The sequence below is a fragment of the Bombina bombina genome, chromosome 7 (assembly GCF_027579735.1).
Source record: "Bombina bombina isolate aBomBom1 chromosome 7, aBomBom1.pri, whole genome shotgun sequence".
Lineage (NCBI taxonomy): Eukaryota > Metazoa > Chordata > Amphibia > Anura > Bombinatoridae > Bombina > Bombina bombina.
This window is the reverse complement of record NC_069505.1, coordinates 590842523-590866415: the sequence shown is the minus strand read 5'-3', so window position 1 is coordinate 590866415 and position 23893 is coordinate 590842523. Positions and strand designations below refer to the sequence as shown.

At 41.1% G+C, this 23893-nt stretch overlaps 1 protein-coding gene across 1 annotated transcript in view; it reads right to left on the bottom strand.

Moving 5' to 3' along the window:
• The window catches only part of MSH5 (mutS homolog 5), an 819710-nt gene that overhangs the window by 96290 nt on the left and 699527 nt on the right, over nucleotides 1-23893 (bottom strand). Inside the window, exons 17-18 of the mRNA XM_053689613.1 lie at nucleotides 14139-14282; nucleotides 13235-13372 (exon numbers count right to left, since the gene is read on the bottom strand). Coding sequence (XP_053545588.1) covers nucleotides 13235-13372; nucleotides 14139-14282 — 282 coding nt within the window. The remainder of the gene's footprint in view (nucleotides 1-13234; nucleotides 13373-14138; nucleotides 14283-23893) is intronic.

The following is a 23893-nucleotide window of genomic DNA, read 5'->3' as shown; positions in this document are numbered from 1 at the left end:
TCAGCCTGCAGTTCAGTAGGGTAGCCTGTCTATATTATATAACACACTGTTGTTTGGGAATCAGTTAGATTGTGGATCACCTGCAGTGTTTGTTTTCTTTTTTCAGTATAGGTCAAACCGCCACAGCAGCACACAGAGACTTTCCCTCTCCCAACTCTAATTATTAATCTCTTTTGTTTGTCAGACAGTACGATGTTACTTTATAGGAGTTTGTTCAAGAATTGATTGCTGCTGTTATTCAAAGGCAATATAGTATGATACAGTGATCAGATTGGTCTTAAGGCTATCGTAGCGATCAGATCCTGTGTTATAATTTGTACCTTGCGGTTATAATGTTCCCACACTCTTTCTCTTACTCAGTGTCAGCAGGATATTTATATTATATGTGTACCGGGAGTTTCTCAGTCTCTAAGAGAGCAGCTGAGCTGTGTGTTTTTACTTTCTATGTCTCTTGTTGGAGCCAGCTCTCTCCGTCTCTTCCGGGTATGCTACCGTGACGTCACAGAGCAATGGCGCTGTTTCGCGCTCTTTTGCCCCGTATCGCCAGCAGTGACTACTATTAGGGTATTTATCCCTCAGTGATCTTCCGACTCACCGGTACTTTCAGGCGGTCTCCTCTTCTGTAGTCGGCCGGAGTCGGACTGTCTGCTTGAACTCCGGGTTCCGCTGCTGCAGATGAGCGGTTACTGTTTCGTCTGTGCTAGATCTCCAAATAAGTAAAACAGAGTATATAGTCCCCAATCCTTTAGTGCCACCGAAGACCCAGTGTCTCAGTTTAGATAGCTAGCATCAATAAACCAACTATAGTCCACTTTTTAATGTAAAATTATCAAAAGTATGCAGGAGCTCATTCACTCCACGTCTGTACTCCTCTCAGGCTAGCTCCGCCTCTCCCAGAAAAGGCTTCTTTAAATGTAGGCGCCCAATATGTACTACCTGTGATTATGTTAAAGAAGGTGAGGAATTTAAATCTACTGTCACTAATAAAACATATAAAATACATCATTACATTAATTGTTCAACCACTCACGTGGTCTACCTACTTACATGCAAGATTTGTTATCAACAATACACAGGGAAGACAAAAAGACCCCTAAAAGAGAGATTTTTGGAGCATCTTCGCTCAATAGAGGATGAGTATTCAGATACACCAGTATCAAGACATTTTAAAACATTACACAATGTAAAAATGTGTGTAGCGCTAGACTCTTGCCCAAAAAACAGAATTTATGCTTACCTGATAAATTACTTTCTCCAACGGTGTGTCCGGTCCACGGCGTCATCCTTACTTGTGGGAATATCTCTTCCCCAACAGGAAATGGCAAAGAGTCCCAGCAAAGCTGGCCATATAGTCCCTCCTAGGCTCCGCCCACCCCAGTCATTCGACCGACGGACAGGAGGAAAAAATAGGAGAAACCATAGGGTGCCGTGGTGACTGTAGTTAGAGAAAATAATTAATCAAACCTGATTAAAAAACCAGGGCGGGCCATGGACCGGACACACCATTGGAGAAAGTAATTTATCAGGTAAGCATAAATTCTGTTTTCTCCAACATTGGTGTGTCCGGTCCACGGCGTCATCCTTACTTGTGGGAACCAATACCAAAGCTTTAGGACACGGATGAAGGGAGGGAGCAAAACAGGTTACCTAAACGGAAGGCACCACGGCTTGCAAAACCTTTCTCCCCAAAATAGCCTCCGAAGAAGCAAAAGTATCAAATTTGTAAAATTTGGCAAAAGTGTGCAGTGAAGACCAAGTCGCTGCCTTACATATCTGATCAACAGAAGCCTCGTTCTTGAAGGCCCATGTGGAAGCCACAGCCCTAGTGGAGTGAGCTGTGATTCTTTCAGGAGGCTGCCGTCCAGCAGTCTCATAAGCCAATCGGATGATGCTTTTAAGCCAAAAGGAAAGAGAGGTAGAAGTTGCTTTTTGACCTCTCCTTTTACCAGAATAGACGACAAACAGAACTCTTTTGTAGCTTCTAAGTAGAATTTTAGAGCATGGACTACATCTAAATTGTGTAGCAAACGTTCCTTCTTTGAAACTGGATTCGGACACAAAGAAGGTACAACTATCTCCTGGTTAATATTTTTGTTGGAAACAACCTTTGGAAGAAAACCAGGTTTAGTACGCAAAACAACCTTATCTGAATGGAACACCAGATAGGGCGGAGTACACTGCAGAGCAGATAACTCAGAAACTCTTCTAGCAGAAGAAATAGCAACCAAAAACAAAACTTTCCAAGATAACAACTTAATATCTATGGAATGTAAAGGTTCAAACGGAACCCCTTGAAGAACTGAAAGAACTAGATTTAAACTCCAGGGAGGAGTCAAAGGTCTGTAAACAGGCTTGATCCTAACCAGAGCCTGAACAAATGCTTGAACATCTGGCACAGCTGCCAGTCGTTTGTGTAGTAAGACAGATAAAGCAGAAATCTGTCCCTTTAGAGAACTTGCAGATAATCCTTTATCCAAACCTTCTTGTAGAAAGGAAAGGATCTTAGGAATTTTTATCTTATTCCATGGGAATCCCTTGGATTCACACCAGCAGATATATCTTTTCCATATTTTATGGAAAAAAAATTCTAGTTACTGGTTTTCTGGCTTGAACCAGAGTATCTATCACAGAATCTGAAAACCCACGCTTTGATAGAATCAAGCGTTCAATCTCCAAGCCGTCAGCTGGAGGGAGACCAGATTTGGATGTTCGAATGGACCCTGTACAAGAAGGTCCTGTCTCAAAGGTAGCTTCCATGGTGGAGCCGATGACATATTCACCAGGTCTGCATACCAAGTCCTGCGTGGCCACGCAGGAGCTATCAAGATCACCGAGGCCCTCTGCTGCTTGATCCTGGCTACCAGCCTGGGAATGAGAGGAAACGGTGGAAACACATAAGCTAGGTTGAAGGTCCAAGGCGCTACTAGTGCATCCACTAGAGTCGCCTTGGGATCCCTGGATCTGGACCCGTAACAAAGAACCTTGAAGTTCTGACGAGACGCCTTCAGATCCATATCTGGAATGCCCCATAATTGCGTCAACTGGGCAAAGATCTCCGGGTGGAGTTCCCACTCCCCCGGATGGAATGTCTGACGACTCAAGTAATCCGCTTCCCAGTTTTCCACACCTGGGATGTGGATCGCAGATAGGTGGCAGGAGTGATCCTCCGCCCATTGTATTATTTTGGTCACTTCTTTCATCGCCAGGGAACTCCTTATTCCCCCCTGATGATTGATATAAGCAACAGTTGTCATGTTGTCTGATTGGAATCTTATGAATCTGGCCTTTGCTAGCTGAGGCCAAGCCCTGAGAGCATTGAATATCGCTCTTAGTTCCAGAATGTTTATCGGGAGAAGAGACTCTTCCCGAGACCATAGTCCCTGAGCTTTCAGGGATTCCCAGACCACGCCCCAGCCCACTAGACTGGCGTCGGTCGTGATGATGACCCACTCTGGTCTGCGGAAGCTCATTCCCTGGGATAGGTGGTCCAGGGTTAGCCACCAACGGAGTGAGTCTCTGGTCTTCTGATCTACTTGAATCACTGGAGACAAGCCTGTATAGTCCCCATTCCACTGTTTCAGCATGCACAGTTGTAATGGTCTTAGATGAATTCGCGCAAAAGGAACTATGTCCATTGCTGCAACCATCAACCCTACTACTTCCATGCACTGAGCTATGGAAGGACGTGGAACTGAATGAAGAACTTGACAAGCGCTTAGAAGTTTTGACTTTCTGACATCTGTCAGAAAAATCCTCATTTCTAAAGAATCTATTATTGTTCCCAAGAAGGGAACTCTCGTCGACGGAGACAGAGAACTTTTTTCTATGTTCACCTTCCATCCGTGAGATCTGAGAAAGGCCAGAACGATGTCTGTATGAGCCTTTGCCTTTGAAAGGGACGACGCTTGTATTAGAATGTCGTCCAAGTATGGTACTACTGCAATGCCCCTCGGTCTTAGAACCGCTAGAAGGGACCCGAGTACCTTTGTGAAAATCCTTGGAGCAGTGGCTAACCCGAATGGGAGGGCCACAAACTGGTAATGTTTGTCCAGAAAGGCGAACCTTAGGAACTGATGATGTTCTTTGTGGATAGGAATATGTAGGTACGCATCCTTTAGATCCACGGTAGTCATAAATTGACCTTCCTGGATTGTAGGTAGAATCGTTCGAATGGTTTCCATTTTGAACGATGGTACTCTGAGAAATTTGTTTAGGATTTTTAAATCCAGAATTGGTCTGTAGGTTCCCTCTTTTTTGGGAACTACGAACAGATTTGAGTAAAATCCCATTCCTTGTTCCGCCAATGGAACTGGGTGTATCACTCCCATCTTTAACAGGTCTTCTACACAATGTAAGAATGCCTGTCTCTTTATTTGGTTTGAGGATAAGTGAGACATGTGAAACCTTCCCCTTGGGGGTAGTTCCTTGAATTCCAGAAGATAACCCTGAGAAACTATTTCTAGCGTCCAGGGATCCTGAACATCTCTTGCCCAAGCCTGAGCAAAGAGAGAGAGTCTGCCCCCCACTAGATCCGGTCCCGGATCGGGGGCTACTCCTTCATGCTGTTTTGTTAGCAGCAGCAGGCTTCTTGGCCTGCTTACCCTTGTTCCAGCCTTGCATCGGTTTCCAGGCTGGTTTGGTCTGTGAAGCATTACCCTCTTGCTTAGAGGATGCAGAATTAGAGGCCGGTCCGTTCCTGAAATTATGAAAGGAACGAAAATTAGACTTATTCTTGGCTTTGAAAGGCCTATCTTGTGGGAGGGCGTGGCCCTTTCCCCCAGTGATGTCTGAGATAATCTCTTTCAATTCTGGCCCAAAGAGAGTTTTACCCTTGAAGGGGATATTAAGCAATTTTGTCTTGGATGATACATCCGCTGACCAAGACTTTAGCCAAAGCGCTCTGCGCGCCACAATTGCAAACCCTGAATTTTTCGCCGCTAATCTAGCTAATTGCAAAGCGGCATCTAAAATAAAAGAATTAGCCAACTTAAGTGCGTGAACTCTGTCCATAACCTCCTCATATGGAGTCTCTCTACTAAGCGACTTTTCTAGTTCCTCGAACCAGAACCATGCTGCTGTAGTGACAGGAACAATGCACGAAATGGGTTGCAGAAGGTAACCTTGCTGTACAAAAATCTTTTTAAGCAAACACTCCAATTTTTTATCCATAGGATCTTTGAAAGCACAATTATCCTCGATAGGAATAGTAGTGCGCTTGTTTAGAGTAGAAACTGCCCCCTCGACCTTAGGGACTGTCTGCCATAAGTCCTTTCTGGGGTCGACCATAGGAAATAATTTCTTAAATATAGGAGGGGGGACAAAAGGTATGCCGGGCTTCTCCCACTCCTTATTCACTATGTCCGCCACCCGCTTGGGTATAGGAAAAGCGTCGGGGTGCACCGGAACCTCTAGGAACTTGTCCATCTTGCATAATTTTTCTGGAATGACCAGGTTGTCACAATCATCCAGAGTAGATAACACCTCCTTAAGCAGTGCGCGGAGATGCTCTAATTTAAATTTAAATGTCACAACATCAGGTTCAGCCTGTTTTTCCTGAATCTGAAATTTCCCCATCTGACAAAACCTCCCTCATGGCCCCTTCAGATTGGTGTGAGGGTATGACAGAGCAATTATCATCAGCGCCCTCCTGCTCTTCAGTGTTTAAAACAGAGCAATCGCGCTTTCTCTGATATGCAGGCATTTTGGATAAAATATTTGCTATGGAGTTATCCATTACTGCCGTCAATTGTTGCATAGTAATAAGCATTGGCGCGCTAGAAGTACTAGGGGCCTCCTGCGTGGGCAAAACTGGTATAGACACAGAAGGAGATGATGTAGAACCATGTCTACTCCCTTCATCTGATGAATCATCTTGGGCAACTTCATTATCTGTGGCAGTACTGTCCTTACTTTGTTTGGACGCTATGGCACAATTATCACACAATTTTGAAGGGGGAGACACATTGACTTTCATACATATAGAACATAGCTTATCTGAAGGTACAGACATGTTAAACAGGCTTAAACTTGTCAATAAAGCACAAAAACCGTTTTAAAACAAAACCGTTACTGTCTCTTTAAATTTTAAACAGAGCACACTTTATTACTGAATATGTGAAAAAGTATGAAGGAATTGTTCAAAATTTTCCAAATTTTCACCACAGTGTCTTAAAGCATTCAAAGTATTGCACACCAATTTTCAGAGCTTTAACCCTTAAAATAACGAAAACGGAGCCGGTTACAGATTTAACCCCTCTACAGTCCCAGCTACAGCCTTTGCTGCGACTTTACCAAACCCAGGGGGGAATACGATACCAAATGAAGCCTTCTAGGAACTTTTCCAACTACTTTCAGATCCTCACACATGCATCTGCATGTCTTGCTCTCAAAAGTAACTGCGCAGTAATGGCGCGAAAATGAGGCTCAGCCTACAACTGGGAAGGCCCTTCCTGACTGGAAAAGGTGTCTAACACAGTGCCTGACGTTAAAAAACGTTCCCCAAGTTTATAAGTGTGAATTACCAGCATAAACATGTATAAAATGCCCAAATAAAGCAATCGATTTTGCCCATAAAAGTGTCTACCAGTTTTATAGCCCATATTAAGCCCTTTATTCTGTTTGAGATTAAGAAAATGGCTTACCGGTCCCCATGAGGGGAAATGACAGCCTTCCAGCATTACACAGTCTTGTTAGAAATATGGCTAGTCATACCTTAAGCAGAAAAGTCTGCTAACTGTTTCCCCCAACTGAAGTTACTTCATCTCAACAGTCCTATGTGTAAACAGCAAACGATTTTAGTTACTGTCTGCTAAAATCATCTTCCTCTCACAAACAGAATTCTTCATCTTTTTCTGTTTCAGAGTAAATAGTACATACCAGCACTATTTTAAAATAACAAACTCTTGATAGTAGAATAAAAAACTACAACTAAACACCACATACTCTTAACCATCTCCGTGGAGATGTTGCCTGTGCAACGGCAAAGAGAATGACTGGGGTGGGCGGAGCCTAGGAGGGACTATATGGCCAGCTTTGCTGGGACTCTTTGCCATTTCCTGTTGGGGAAGAGATATTCCCACAAGTAAGGATGACGCCGTGGACCGGACACACCAATGTTGGAGAAAGGCCTATCTATTTATACTGCCTCCTTCCTAGACAGTAGTTACGGACAAGAAAATCTTTATAAAGTGAGATGGCGCTAATAGCATTACACAATGCAGACACAACAGCTCTCACCATACAGGGAATTGATTTTGTTTCCCGCTGGAGAAGAGGGGGTGATAGAGAGATGTCACTTGACAAAAGGGAAGTCATGTGGATGTTCAATCTACAGACTACCCATCCTCATGGGCTGAACATGAGAAGAGATTTGGATTTATTTGCCAAGTAATACATATTCTTTAAGGAATTTTGTCATAAATTGTTTAAACAGAATTAGAAGTTTGCAAAAAATTTTTTTAAGTGTGTCTCTTGTCATAGGCTCATTTTGAACACTTTATCTCCCCTCTGAAATAATAAACAAACAACTGATTTAAACAATATATCATAATATATCGTATACAGCATATGATTGCAATAAAGGGTTTACATAATTTAGAGGTATGTCTTTTGTCATAGGCTCATACTAAACATTTTTCTTTCCCCTTTAAATTAATAAACAACTTAGTGTAGATGAGACTTAAACAACATTTAATAATATTAGTCCATATTTAAGCTATTCTTCTACCTTATATGCATGATAGGAGATATATACTGCGTTGTATATAAAATATATATGTTTTTTCCTTAAAGGGACAGTAAACACCAGAATTTTTGTTTTTTAAAAAGGTAGATAATCCCTTTATTACCCATTCCCCAATTTTGCATAACCAACACAGTTATAATAATATACTTTTTACCTCTGTGATTACCTTGTATCTAACTTGCATTTTTAGCCAATCAGTGCTTGCTCTTAGGAGCTTCACGTACCGGAGCTCAATGTTATCTATATGAAACACATGAACTAACGCCCTCTAGTGGTGAAAAACTGTCAAAATGCTTTCCGATTAGAGGCAGTCTTCAAGGTCTAAGAAATTAGCACATGAACCTCCTAGATTTAGCTTTCAACTAAGAATACCAAGAGAACAAAGCAAAACTGGTAATAAAAGTAAATTGGAAAGTTGTTTAAAATGACATGCCCTATTTAAATCATGAAAGATTTTTTTTTACTTTACTGTCCCTTTAATGTCCTCTTAAATAAATACATAAATAAATAAATAAATGACTCCTCGGAAGGTGAAGTAGGGGAAGAATCATATGCGCTCTCTTTGGAAGGTGAAGGACAGCCAAGAATAGAAGCATCTGATAACTCAGTCTCAAAAAACGAGACTCGCCAGACTGTACCCACTGCAAGAAAAAAACCACCGAGGTAGAAGAGGGAAAAGGAGAAAGAGGAACCAACCCAACCAGAAAAGGAGAAAAAAACAAGACCTACAGAACTTATCCAACACGTTCTCAGAATGCTCAGAAAAAATATGCCTAAATAATGATGTTATCAATTTGTCAAGCAAAAATCTTAATTTGTTGCACCTGTTCTCATACTTGTATTTTACACAATTGTGCTGACCACTTTTTAAACCTTTTTTGTATGTTTTTAACTTATTTTGGAATAAAGCTGAACTTTTAAACATACACTTTTTGGGCTTGGAGTGCTTTTTTATGTTCCCTTTCTGGACTATTTGATATAACCTAATATACTGTACAATACTAGCGTAATTGTGATTAGTCCATGGCCATCCGAATGTAACGAATACATCCAAACTAATTCGGATTTATTCGTTATTTTCATTGCTATAGTAATTTGGAAATTCTAATTGATCTGAAGCTCAGAATTTAACAAATTTGTCCGAATTTTGATTCGCAATGAAACGAAAAGCACATGTCTACAGACAACATAAAGGAAATTTTACTGGATATCTGATACTTAAAGGGACATCATAATGAACACCCAGGCCTCTAATTATCAAGCCGTCAACCTCAAATACGCTGGAATTCCACAGCATATTTGTGGCGAAGCTGATTCACTGTAGTTATCAAGCCCTACACACCGGCAAAAGTAGAATATAGTGACGTAAGCTTCGATCCGCCGGACTCAGTCCGAAACAGAACGATTCTTACGTCACTCCAGATGTTCCGAACGCAAGTTTGGCACAATCTTACTACTTTTGGGAGTTATCAAAAAACTAGCAGGTACGCTCTGCACTTTTCCGGCCCAGCGTACCTGGTTTTCAATCCGCCACCCTGGAGGTGGCGGATCCCATAGGAATCAAAGGGAGTCTGACCATAGCGAAAGTTCATGTTTGCTGCTGCCCGACATCCCATTGATTCCTATGGGAAATGTGTACACCTAACACCCTGACATGTACCCCGAGTCTAAACACCCCTAATCTGCCCCCCTACACAGCTGCCACCTATATTAAACATGTTAACCCCTAAACCGCTGCTCCCGGACCCCACCGCAACTATAATAAATATGTTAACCCCTAAACCGCCGCTCCCGGACCCCGCCGCAACTATAATAAATATGTTAACCCCTAAACCGCCGCTCCCAGACCCCGCCGCAACTATAATAAATATGTTAACCCCTAAACCGCCGTTCCCAGACCCCGCCGCAACTATAATAAATATGTTAACCCCTAAACCGCCGCTCCCGTACCCCGCCGCAACTATAATAAACATGTTAACCCCTAAACCGCCGCTCCCGGACCCCACCACAACTATAATAAATATGCTAACCCCTAAACCGCCGCTCCCGGACCTCGCCGCAACTATAATAAATATGTTAACCCCTAAACCGCCGCTCTAGGACCCCGCCGCCACCTACATAAAACCTATTAACCCCTATCCTGCCCCCCCTACAGCGCCGCCACTATAATAAAATTATTAACCCCTAAACCTAAGTCTAACCCTAACCCTAACACCCCCCCAACTTAAATATTAATTAAATAAATCTAAATAAATATTATTCTTATTAACTAAATTAATCCTATTTAAAACTAAATACTTACCTGTAAAATAAACCCTAAGATAGCTACAATATAACTAATAATTACATTGTAGCTATTTTAGGATTTATATTTATTTTACAGGTAACTTTGTATTTATTTTAACTAGGTACAATAGCTATTAAATAGTTAATAACTATTTAATAACTACCAAGCTAAAAGAAATACAAAATTACCTGTAAAATAAATCCTAACCGAAGTTACAATTAAACCTAACACTACACTATCATTAAATAAATTAAATTAACTACAAGTACCTACAATTAAATACAATGAAATAAACTAAACTAAAGTACAAAAAAACAAACACTAAAGTACAAAAAATAAAAAAATATTACAAGATTTTTAAGCTAATTACACCTAATCTAAGCCCCCTAATAAAATAACAAAGCCCCCCAAAATAAAAAAATGCCCTACCCTATTCTAAATTACAAAAGTTAACAGCTCTATTACCAGCCCTTAAAAGGGCCTTTTGCGGGGCATGCCCCAAAGTAATCAGCTCTTTTGCATGTAAAAAAAAATACAACCCCCCCAACATTAAAACCCACCACCCACATACCCTTACCCTAACCCACCCAAACCCCCCTTAAAAAAACCTAACACTAATCCCCTGAAGATCTCCCTACCTTGAGTCGTCTTCAGCCGGATCACCGATGGAACAGAAGAGGACATCTGCAGCGGCCAAAGTTATCATCCAAGGGGCGCTGAAGAGGTCTTCCATCCGATAGAAGTCTTCATCCATGTGGCGTCTTCAATCTTCATCCATCCGGAGCAGAGTCTTCTTCAAACGAGCCGACGCGGAGCCATCCTCTTCCAACGATGCCTACCCAACGAATGGATATTCCTTTAAGTGACGTCATCCAAGTTGGCGTCCCTCGAATTCCGATTGGCTGACAGGATTCTATCAGCCAATCGGAATGAAGGTAGGAAAAATCTGATTGGCTGATGCAATCAGCCAATCAGATTGATCTTGCATTCTATTGGCTGATCGGAACAGCCAATAGAATGATTGCATCAGCCAATCAGATTTTTCCTACCTTAATTCTGATTGGCTGATAGAATCCTATCAGCCAATCGGAATTTGAGGGACGCCATCTTGGATGACGTCACTTAAAGGAATATCCATTCGTTGGGTAGGCGTCGTTGGAAGAGGATGGCTCCGCGTCGGCTCGTTTGAAGAAGGCTCCGCTCCGGATGGATGAAGATTGAAGACGCTGCATGGATGAAGACTTCTATTGGATGGAAGACCTCTTCAGCACCCCTTGGATGATGACTTCGGCCGCTGCGGATGTCCTCTTCTGTTCCATCGGTGGTCGGCTGGCTGAAGATGACTCAAGGTAGGGAGATCTTCAGGGGGTTAGTGTTAGGTTTTTTTAAGGGGGGTTTGGGTGGGTTAGAGTAGGGGTATGTGGGTGGTGGGTTTTAATGTTGGGGGGGGGTTGTATTTTTTTTTTACATGCAAAAGAGCTGATTATTTTTGGGCATGCCTCGCAAAAGGCCCTTTTAAGGGCTGGTAATAGAGCTGTTAACTTTTGTAATGTAGAATAGGGTAGGGCATTTTTTTATTTTGGGGGGCTTTGTTATGTTATTAGGGGGCTTAGATTAGGTGTAATTAGATTAAAAATCTTGTAATATTTTTTTATTTTTTGTAACTTAGTTTTTTTTATTTTTTGTACTTTAGTTAGTTTATTTAATTGTATTTAATTGTAGGTATTTGTAGATAAATAATTTAATTTATTTAATGATAGTGTAGTGTTAGGTTTAATTGTAACTTAGGTTAGGATTTATTTTACAGGTAATTTTGTATTTCTTTTAGCTAGGTAGTTAGTAAATAGTTAATAACTATTTAATAACTATTCTAACTAGCTAAAAGAAATACAAAGTTACCTGTAAAATAAATATAAATCCTAAAATAGCTACAATGTAATTATTAATTGCATTGTAGCTATATTAGGGTTTATTTTAAAGGTAAGTATTTAGTTTTAACTAGGAATAATTTAGTTAATAATAGTAATTTTATTTAGATTTATTTAATTAATATTTAAGTTAGGGGGGTGTTAGGGTTAGACTTAGGTTTAAGGGTTAATAATTTTATTATAGGTTGCGGCAGTATAGGGGGGCAGGATAGGGGTTAATTAATTTAATATAGGTGGCGACGGTGTAGGGGGGGCAGATTAGGGGTTAATAAGTTTAATATAGGTGGTGGCGGGGTCCGGGAGCGGCGGTTTAGGGGTTAAACAATTTATTTAGTTGCGGTGGGGTATGGGATCTGCAGGATAGGGGTTAATAAATTTATTATAGGTGGCGGCGGTATAGGGGGGGGCAGGATAGGGGTTAATAGGTATAATGTAGGTGGCGGCAGGGTCTAGGAGCGGCGGTTTAGGGGTTAATACATTTATTATAGTTGCGGCGGGGTCTAGGAGCGGCGGTTTAGGGGTTAATACATGTATTATAGTTGCGGCGGGGTCTACGAGTGGCGGTTTAGGGGTTAATACATTTATTATAGTTGCAGGGGGTCTAGGAGCGGCGGTTTAGGGGTTAATACATTTATTATAGTTGCAACGGGGTCTAGAAGCGGTAGAAAAGCCGAAGAGCAGCGAGATCAATGTGTGATAACTATCACAGTCCGCTGCTCATCGCCCCGTACTTGGTGCGCGGCTTTTGGACAGCTTTTTTAATAACTTTGGCGAGCGTATTCAGGTCCGCGGCGGCGATGTGAGGCGAGCTTAGGCGGGCGTATTGGGCCGGCGAATGCAAGCAAATTACAGAGCTTGATAACTAGAGGCCCCAATCTCCCCTGCAAAATGTATATCTCAGGAAAACAAAACAAGATAGCACTTTACAATCATTTTAGCCTGTTTTTGTTTTGCTGTACCTTTAAAAAGTGTACAATGACAATGTTAAATTATTATGAAATTTTTCTTTTGCAGTGCAGTGCTTAATTGCTCCTTTATGCTGAGATTTTATTCATTTGTAGTTTTTGGATGTTTTGCTTTTATTAAAATGTTATTCTCCTTTTTGTGGTTTTCAGCTTTACTATAAAATCTCTAACTTGATGTGCACAATTTTAAGTATATGTAAGAATATAACATTGTTCCACTTTACATTAAGTACCATACAAACAGTTATGTTCTAGGATACCGTGGACAAACATGATGTGACATGGTAAGGATCCAGTGGCTCAGCCTTACCTCAGTTGCTCTTTTTATGATATCTGATGGCACCCCAGCCAAGGCTGCTATCCTGGCGGCTTGACTTGTTCCTGATACCCCTTCCTTTAGCTGGTAAAACAAGACCAGCTCTGCACCATCTAGACACCATTCCATGGTCTGTGATATTGGAAAGTAAAAAGAAAAGGGTGAGAAGACAGAATACCACTCCTCCTCTTATGTTGTCCATATAGGTAAGTTTGTATCTATAATCTAAATATCTAAATAATCTAAAAGATGACAAAATTACTGATTTGTATGTGTTACTGACAATTGCTAATTTGTTTTCTGGCAGCCAAAACGATGAGCTGAATGACTGATATTTGTGCTTTACTGACAGCCAAGAAAAGATGCAGAATTGCTGATTTGTGTATTTACTAACAGCCAGGAAAAGGAGCAAAATTACTGATCTGTGTATTACTAACAGCAAAAGGGAGTTGAAATTTTTATCTGTGTCAATCAGTGTTCCCTCTAAGGCAAGAATTTGTAAGATTGGCCAGGAGTGAAATAGTTAATAAGGGAACCATACCTTGTTATCTGCATTGTGTAGTGTACTAATAAACTGTTTCACTAAGGGGCCGCTCACATAATCTGGCCTTAGAGGGAACACTAGTGTCAATAAAAACCAAAAGGGTGTTTAATTACAGGTTTTTTACGTACAGCCAAAAACGAGGTCACAATTACTGGAATGGTGTGGAGTGATAACAGTTTCTGTAATACAATAATACAGGTGAGGGTGGAGCATATCTGGGCACAAAACATGGTTGGGTGGATAAACACTACAAATAGATTTTGTATTTGGTATGCTTAGTAATATATTATATTTACACAGATTTACTTTATTATGCTGATACGCTCTGCAGCCACTATAGTGCTAGAAACTCACCAGATACTGTAGTAGTGGAGTCTCAGGAAGTAATTTGAGTTCTATTAAACTGTGAAAGTTGGTTGCAAGGAAAATGTGAGGACAATGAGATCCCTGTTTTATCCAGTGTCTGATGACAGCAGTTAGGAGGGAGAGGCCATCCACCTGAGGGTACAAACAAAAAAATAGATAAAAATTAAAAAAAAAATGTACTTTCCATAACCCATGTAGGTTGATATCACAAATATAAAAGCACAATGGATTTTGTTTCTGGTCATCAAATACTGGCACAATGAGATGGACAGATAAGATTAAAGCCTACACGTTTACTACTTGTGTTATGGGATCATTTACTGAGAATGTTACTCCCTTATAAAAGTATTAACCATTAGTCACATGTATTTATATTTAATTATAATATGTACCTCAGTGATGGATTCACCATCAGATATTTTTAATTGTCATCTGCTTATTTTTGTTATTAAACCTTCAACTTTTGCCCAAGCCAGCTTCTATTTTTAAAAATACAAACGGGGGAGTGCACTGAAATTCTGTCTCTTTTGTTTTAAAAAACTAAATTTATGCTTACCTGATACATTTATTTCCTTTTTGACACAATGAGTCCATAGATCATCTTAATTACTAATGGGATATTCACCTCCTGGTCAGCAGGAGGCGGCAAAGAGCACCACAGTAAAGCTGTTACATAGCTCCTCCCTTCCCTCCCACTCCAGTCATTCGACCAAAGTTAAGGAAAGAAAGGAAAAACCAAGGTGCAGAGGTGTCTGAAGTTTATAACAACCAACAACCTGTCTTACAAGCAGAGGGCGGGCCATGGACTCATTGTGTCAAAAAAGAAATACATTTATCAGGTAAGCATAAATTTTGTTTTCTTTTTTATGAGATGATGAGTCCACGGATCATCTTAATTACTAATGGGATTCAATACCCAAGATAGAGTACACAGATGATACGGGAGGGACAAGACAGGAAACCTACACGGAAGGCACCACTGCTTGAAGAACTTTTCTCCCAAAAGCGGCCTCAGCCGAGGCAAAAATGACAAACTTATAGAACTTTGACAAAGAGTGAAAAGAGGACTAAGATGCAGCCTTGCAAATCTGATCCACAGAAGCTTCATATTTGAATGCCCATGAGGAAGCAACAGCCCTCGCTGAATGAGCCGAAACTCTCTCCGGAGTCTGATGTCCAGCAGTCTCATATGCAAAACGTATGATACTCTCCAGCCAAAAAGAAAGAAGTAGCCGTAACTTTCTGTCCCCTACGTTTCCCTGAGAAAAACACAAACAATGAAGAAGACTGACGAAAGTCCTTAGTCGCCTGCAGGTAAAACCTTAAAGCACGGACTACGCCCAAATTGTACAGAAGTAGTTCTTTCTGAGAATAAGGATTAGGACACAAAGAAGGAACAACAATCTCCTGTTTAATGTTCCGATCAGAAACAACCTTAGGAAGAAATCTTAAAGTAGAACGTAAACCAGCCTTATCTGAATGGAAAATAAGGTAAGGAAACTCATACTGTAATGTCGAGAGCTCTGACACTCTACGAGCAGATGAAATAACAACAAGAAATAAAACTTTCCAAGATAACAATTTAATATCTAAGTAATGCATAGACTCAAACTGAGCCTCCTGAAGAACATTGAGAACTAAATTAAGACTCCATGGAGAAGTAACTGGTTTTGTGAGGTTATCTCAAACTTAATTGACTTCAGATTCTGGAACTCAATTGCAGAGTAATAATGTTTAAATGTATCACTGTTCCAAATATGAGTTCACTATTGAGGAGTGAAATCCCAGCAAGAATAGTGCAAAATCAATATGATGGACAAATATCCCAATGTGGATTGATTCAAATGTTCCTTAATTAAGAACACTGAAAACACATATGGTATGTGTAAAATAATAGCATAAACAGTTTATCGAATACTTCAATCAATAAGTTGCAGACTGAAAACAGATACTAGGATACAAAGTGCTGAGAATGTCAATTCAGGAAATTGGTAATCCTTATAACTCCAATAGGATTTTATAACACAAAGTCTTACAGCACCTCTTAGTATGGTAACATTAAACTGAGGTGTATCACTTTAAGAGGATTAGACTTGCTTGCAGTTATTCAAACTAAATATGGAAATGATACTTTGTAAGAAAAGCAACAAAAGATACTTGCGGTACAGGTTGGTTAATCCGCCCTCCGGTCAGCTGACAATGATAGCCGTTACTCCTGAAAAGTACTTGCAAACAAAGCAGGAGGAGAGTATTGAGAAGTGAGCTGATCTGTGCGGCAATCTCTGGTCTGATGCTTGAGGCTCTGTAAGCTGAATTAGCTGCAGCAGAGGGAGAAGTGGCAGTTTGCAGCTGCTGCTGCAGATTCAGTGTTGATTCAGCACAAGTAAAAATGCAGGTGAGAAAAGTTTAGTGGAAATTAGGGAACTGTAGCGAAAGATTCACACTGACTTCCTTTTCAGAATACTGGCAAACAAATTCAGAAGTAGGTGAATAAACGTTAAAGTCCACTTCCACTGAGAATAGATGAAACTTTAAATTGTAATCCAAAATAGAGGCTTGCAATAGGAACACAAGCTGGGCTCAGGTAAAGGTAGATTACACTACAAAATACTAAGCAAGGAGCCACAGGAAATGGTGGAACTTATAACCTAGGCAACCAATGAGAAAGTTCCTATGCAAACCCCTGCTTAAAGGCACAGTAACCCTGACAGGTTTGAACACAGGCCTGATCCTGACCAAGGCCTGACAAAAAGATTGTACATCTGGGACATCCGCGAGACGTTTGTGAAACAAAATAAATAAGGCAGAGATTTGAACCTTTAGGGAACCTGTCGATAAACCTTTCTCCAAACCTTGGAGAAAAGACAAAATTCTAGGAATCCTAACTCTACTCCATGAGTAGCCCTTGGATTAACACCAATAGAAATATTTACGCCAAATCTTATGGGAAATCCTTCTAGTTACAGGCTTGAAAGTCTGAATCATGGTCTTTATGACCAAGTCAGAAAACCCACGCTTAGATACAATTAAGCGTCCAATCTCTAAACAGTCAGCTTCAGAGAAACTAGATTTGGGTGAAGGAAGGGCCCTTGAATTAAAAGGTCCTTCCTCAACAGAAATCTCAAAGGTGGCAGAGATGACATGTCTACCAGAACTGCATACCAAATTCTGCGAGGCCAAGCAGGAGTAATGAGGATCACTGAAGCCCTCTCCTGCTTGATTCGAGCAATGAAGCAAGGAAGAAGCGCAAACGTAAAAACTAGGTATGCTAGACTGAAGGTCCAAGGAATCACCAGAGCATCTATCAGTTCCGCATGGGGGTCCCTGGACCTCGACCCGTATCTCGGGAGCTTTGGCATTCTGTCGAGATGCCATGAGATCTAATTCCGGATGACCTCACTTGAGAATCAGGCTGGAGAACCCTTCCGGATGGAGTTCCCACTCCCCCGGATGAAAGGTCTGCCTGCTCAGAAAGTCCGCCTCCCAGTTGTCCACCCCTGGGAAGAGGATCGCCGACATTTAGCAAGAATAGGCCTCTGCCCACTGAATTATCTTTGTTACCTCCGTATCGCAAAAGAACTCCTCGTTCCTCCCTGATGATTGATGTAAGGCACTGAACATATGACGTCCGACTGGCACCTGATAAACTGGACCGAGGCTAACTGAGGCCAGGCCAGAAGAGCATCGAAGATCGCTCTCAGTTGTAGGATGTTTAAAGGAAGAACCGACTCTGACTGAGTCCAAAGTCCCTAAGCTTTTAGGGAACCCCAGACTGCTCCCCACCCTAGAAGGCTGGCGTCTGTTGTCACAATCACCCAAGATGGTCTGCGAAAGCAGGTTCCTTAGGAAAGATGATCCAGAGATAACTACCATTGAAGAGAATCCGTTGTCTCCTGCTCGAATAGTATTCGAGGAGACAAATCCACATAATCTCTGTTCCATTACCTGAGCATGCTTAACTGCAGAGGTCCGAGGAGAAACCTAATAAACGGGATGATGTCCATTGCCGCCATCATCATCCCGATTACCTCCAAGAGCTGAGCCACTGATGGCCGAAGAGTGTACTTAAGGATTAGACAAGTATCAATAATCTTTGATTTCCTGACTTTTGTCAGAAAAATCTTCATTGATAGGGAATCTAATATAGTTCCTAAGAAAATTACCCTTGTATTTGGGACTTAAGAACTCTTTTCCAGATTTACCTTCCACCCGTGAGAACGCAGGAAGGATAACACCATGTTCGTATGGGATCCTGTTTGTTGTAATGATGGCGCCTGGACTAGGATGTCATCCAAATAGGGGGCCCCCCATGAAAATTTTTGGAGCTGTGGCAAAACCGAAGGAAAGAGGCATGAATTGGAAGAGTTAGTTCAGAAAGGAAACACCTTGTGTGATGATCCCTGAGATGGGAACATGCAGATATGCGTCCTTTAGACTTATCATAAATTGACCCTCCTGGATCAAATGGAGAATGGAACGAATAGCTTCCATCTAGAAGGACGGTACTGTTTAGACTCTTGAAATCTAAAATTTGGTCTGAAGGTTCCCCCCTTCTTTGGAACCACAAACAGATTGAAACAAATCTCAGACCCTGTTCTTGAACAGGAATTACCACTCACAGGTGGGAGAGGTCTCCTACCTAGTGAAAGGACCCCATACTTCTATCTGGTTCCAGATTTCTTCGAGGGAAGTGACTGTCCGAATAGAACCAGACAATGGGGGGTAGTTATCAAGCCGTCAACCTCAAATATGCTTGAATTCCGCAGCGTATTTGTGGCGAGGCTGATTCGCCTTAGTTATCAAAGGCTAGAGACCGGCAAAAGTAGAATTTTGTGATGTAAGCTTCGATCCGCCGGACTCAGTCCGACACAGATCGATTCTTACGTCACTACAGATGTTCCGCACACAATCTGACTACTTTTGCTAGTTACGCTTGGCACTTTTCCGGCCCAGCATACCTGGTTTTCAATCCGCCGACCTGGAGGCGGCGGATCCCATAGGAATCAATGGGAGTCTGACCATAGCGAAAGTTCATGTTCGCTGCTACCAGATATCCCAGTGATTCCTATGGGAGATGTCTGCACCAAACACCCTAACATGTACCCCGAGTCTAAACACCCCTAATCTGTCCCCCCCTACACCGCCGCAACTAAATAAATGCATTACCCCCTAAACCGCCGCTCCCGGAGCCCACCGCCACTATAATAAATATGTTAACCCCTAAACTGCCGCTCCCTGACCCCGCCGCAACTATAATATATGTTTTAACCCCTAAACCGCCGCTCCCAGACCCCGCCGCCACCTACATGATACCTATTAACCCCTATCCTGCCCCCCTATACCGCCGCCCTCTATAATAAAGTTATTAACCCCTATCCTGCTGATCCCACACCTCGCCGCAACTAAATAGTTTAACCCCTAAACTGCCGCTACCGGACCCCGCCGCAACCTATATTAAACTTATTAACCCCTAACTAATCTGCCCCCCCTACACCTATAATACATTTATTAACCCTATCCTGCCCCCCTACACCGCCGCCACTGTAATAAAAAGTCTAACCCTAACACCCCCCTAACTTAAATATTAATTAAATAAATCTAAATAATATTTCTATTATTAACTAAATTAATCCTATTTAAAACTAAATACTTACCTTTAAAATAAACCCTAAGATAGATACAATGTAATTAATAATTACATTGTAGCTATTTTAGGATTTATATTTATTTTACAGGTAACTTTGTATTTATTTTAGCTAGTTAGAATAGTTATTAAATAGTTATTAACTATTTAATAACTACCTAGCTAAAAGAAATACAAAATTACCTGTAAAATAAATCCTAACCTAAGTTACAATTAAACCTAACACTACACTATCATTAATTAAATAAATTAACTACAATTAAATACAATTACATAAACTAACTAAAGTACAAAAAAAAAAAAAAAATTACAAACATTTAAAAAATATTACAACAATTTTAAGCTAATTACACCTAATCTAAGCCCCCTAATAAAATAACAAAGCCCCCCAAAATAAAAAAATTCCCTACCCTATTCTAAATTAAAAAAGTTCAAAGCTCTTTTACCTTACCAGCCCTTAAAATGGCCTTTTGCGGGGCATGCCCCAAAGAAAACTGCTCTTTTGCCTGTAAAAGAAAAATACAACCCCCCCCAACATTAAAACCCACCACCCACATACCCCTAATCTAACCCAAACCCCCCTTAAATAAACCTAACACTACCCCCCTGAAGATCACCCTACCTTGAGTTGTCTTCAGCCAGCCGACCCACCGATGGAACCGAAGAGGAGATCCGGAGCGGCAGAAGTGATCCTCCAAGGGGTGCTGAAGAAGTCTTCCATCCAATGAAGTCATCATCCAGGCGGCGCTGAAGAAGTCTTCCATCCGGGCGATGTCATCTTCCAAGCGGCGCTGAAGAAGTCTTCCATCCGGGCGATGTCATCTTCCAAGCGGGGTCTTCAATCTTCTTTCTTTAGGATCCATCTTCATCCCGCCGACGCGGAACATCCTTCTTTCCCGACGGACTACCGACGAATGAAGGCTCCTTTAAGGGACGTCATCCAAGATGGTGTCCCTTCAATTCCGATTGGCTGATAGGATTCTATCAGCCAATCGGAATTAAGGTAGGAAAAATCTGATTGGCTGATTGAATCAGCCAATCAGATTGAGCTCGCATTCTATTGGCTGATCGGAACAGAACTTCAATCTGATTGGCTGATTCAATCAGCCAATCAGATTTTTCCTACCTTAATTCCGATTGGCTGATACAATCCTATCAGCCAATCTGAATTGAAGGGACGCCATCTTGGATGACGTCCCTTAAAGGAGCCTTCATTCGTCGGTAGTCCGTAGGGAAAGAGGGATGTTCCGCGTCGGCGGGATGAAGATGGATCCTGAAGAAAGAAGATTGAAGACCCCGTTTGGAAGATGACATCGCCCGGATGGAAGACTTCTTCAGCGCCGCCTGGATGATGACTTCATCGGATGGAAGACTTCATCAGCGCCCCTTGGAAGATCACTTCTGCCGCTCCGGATCTCCTCTTCGGTTCCATCGTTGGGTCGGCTGGCTGAAGACAACTCAAGGTAGGATGATCTTCAGGGGGGTAGTGTTAGGTTTATTTAAGGGGGGTTTGAGTTAGATTAGGGGTATGTGGGTGGTGGGTTTTAATGTTGGGGGGGGTTGTATTTTTCTTTTACAGGCAAAAGAGCAGTTTTCTTTGGGGCATGCCCCGCAAAAGGCCCTTTTAAGGGCTGGTAAGGTAAAAGAGCTTTGAACTTTTTTAATTTAGAATAGGGTAGGGAATTTTTTTATTTTGGGGGGCTTTGTTATTTTATTAGGGGGCTTAGATTAGGTGAAATTAGCTTAAAATTGTTGTAATATTTTTTAAATGTTTGTAACTTATTTTTTTTATTTTTTTGTAACAGCTTTTTTATTTTTTGTACTTTAGCTAGTTTATGTAATTGTATTTAATTGTAGTTATTTGTAGTTAATTTATTTAATTAATGTAATGATAGTGTAGTGCTAGGTTTAATTGTAACTTAGGTTAGGATTTATTTTACAGGTAATTTTGTATTTCTTTTAGCTAGGTAGTTATTAAATAGTTAATAACTATTTAATAACTATTCTAACTAGCTAAAATAAATACAAAGTTACCTGTAAAATAAATATAAATCCTAAAATAGCTACAATGTAATTATTAATTACATTGTAGCTATCTTAGGGTTTATTTTACAGGTAAGTATTTAGTTTTAAATAGGAATAATTTATTAAAGTATAGTGTAGTGTTAGGTGTAATTGTAACTTAGGTTAGTTTTTATTTTACAGGTAAATTTCTCTTTATTTTAGCTAGGTAGCTATTAAATAGTTAATAACTATTTAATAGCTATTGTACCTAGTTAAAATAAATTGAAAGTTACCTGTAAAATAAAAATAAATCCTAAGATAGCTACAATATAATTATTATTTATATTGTAGCTATATTAGGGTTTATTTTAAAGGTAATATTTAGTTTTAAATAGGATTAACTTAGTTAATAAGATAAATATTATTTAGATTTATTTAATTAATATTTAAGTTAGGGGGGTTTTAGGGTTAGTGTTAGACTTAGGTTTAGGGGTTAATAAATTTATTACAGTGGCGGTGGTGTAGTGGGGGGCAGGATAGGGGTTAATAAATGTATTATAGGTGGCGACGGTGTAGGGGGGGCAGATTAGGGGTTAATAAGTTTAATATAGGTTGTGGCGGGGTCCGGGAGCGGCGGTTTAGGGGTTAAACTATTTATTTAGTTGCGGCGAGGTGCGGGATCAGCAGGATAGGGGTTAATAACTTTATTATAGAGGGCGACGGTATAGGGGGGCAGGATAGGGGTTACTAGGTATAATGTAGGTTGCGGCGGTGTTCGGGAGCGGAGGTTTAGGGGTTAATACATTTATAAGAGTTGCAGCGGGGTCTAGGAGCGGCGGTTTAGGGGTTACTAACTTTATTTAGTTGCGGGAGGCTCCGGGGGCGCCGGTATAGGGGGTAGAACAGTGTAGTTTAGTGTGGGTGCTTAGTGACAGGCTAGCAATAAAGCTGTCAAAAAGCCGAAGAGCAGCGAGATTGGATGAGTGATAACTCTCACAGTCCGCTGCTCATCGCCCCGTACTTGGTGCACGGCTTTTTGACAGATTTATTGATAACTTAGGCGAAATTTTTCAGGTCCGCGGCGGCGATGGTAGGCAAGCTTAGGCGGGCGCATTGGGCCGGCGAAGGCAGGTAAGTTGACACGTTGATAACTAGGCCTCAATGTATGAACTAGTATGCTGCCGCCAAAGGAAGCAATACCAACCTGGGATGCCATCTTGAGCAAACCTCCTACCCAAATATCCATGGGATCCTGAAAAACATAATTTATGCTTACCTGATAAATTCCTTTCTTCTGTAGTGTGATCAGTCCACGGGTCATCATTACTTCTGGGATATTACTCCTCCCCAACAGGAAGTGCAAGAGGATTCACCCAGCAGAGCTGCATATAGCTCCTCCCCTCTACGTCACTCCCAGTCATTCGACCAAGGACCAACGAGAAAGGAAAAGCCAAGGGTGAAGTGGTGACTGGAGTATAAATCAAAAAATATTTACCTGCCTTAAAAACAGGGCGGGCCGTGGACTGATCACACTACAGAAGAAAGGAATTTATCAGGTAAGCATAAATTATGTTTTCTTCTGTTAAGTGTGATCAGTCCACGGGTCATCATTACTTCTGGGATACCAATACCAAAGCAAAAGTACACGGATGACGGGAGGGATAGGCAGGCTCTTTATACAGAAGGAACCACTGCCTGAAGAACCTTTCTCCCAAAAATAGCCTCCGATGAAGCAAAAGTGTCAAAATTGTAAAATTTGGAAAAAGTATGAAGCGAAGACCAAGTTGCAGCCTTGCAAATCTGTTCAACAGAGGCCTCATTCTTGAAGGCCCAAGTGGAAGCCACAGCTCTAGTAGAATGAGCTGTAATTCTTTCAGGAGGCTGCTGTCCAGCAGTCTCATAAGCTAAACGAATTATGCTACGAAGCCAAAAAGAAAGAGAGGTAGCGGAAGCTTTTTGACCTCTCCTCTGCCCAGAGTAAATGACAAACAGAGAAGACGTTTGTCGAAATTCCTTAGTTGCCTGTAAGTAAAATTTTTGAGCACGGACTACATCCAGGTTGTGCAGTAGACGTTCCTTCTTTGAAGAAGGATTT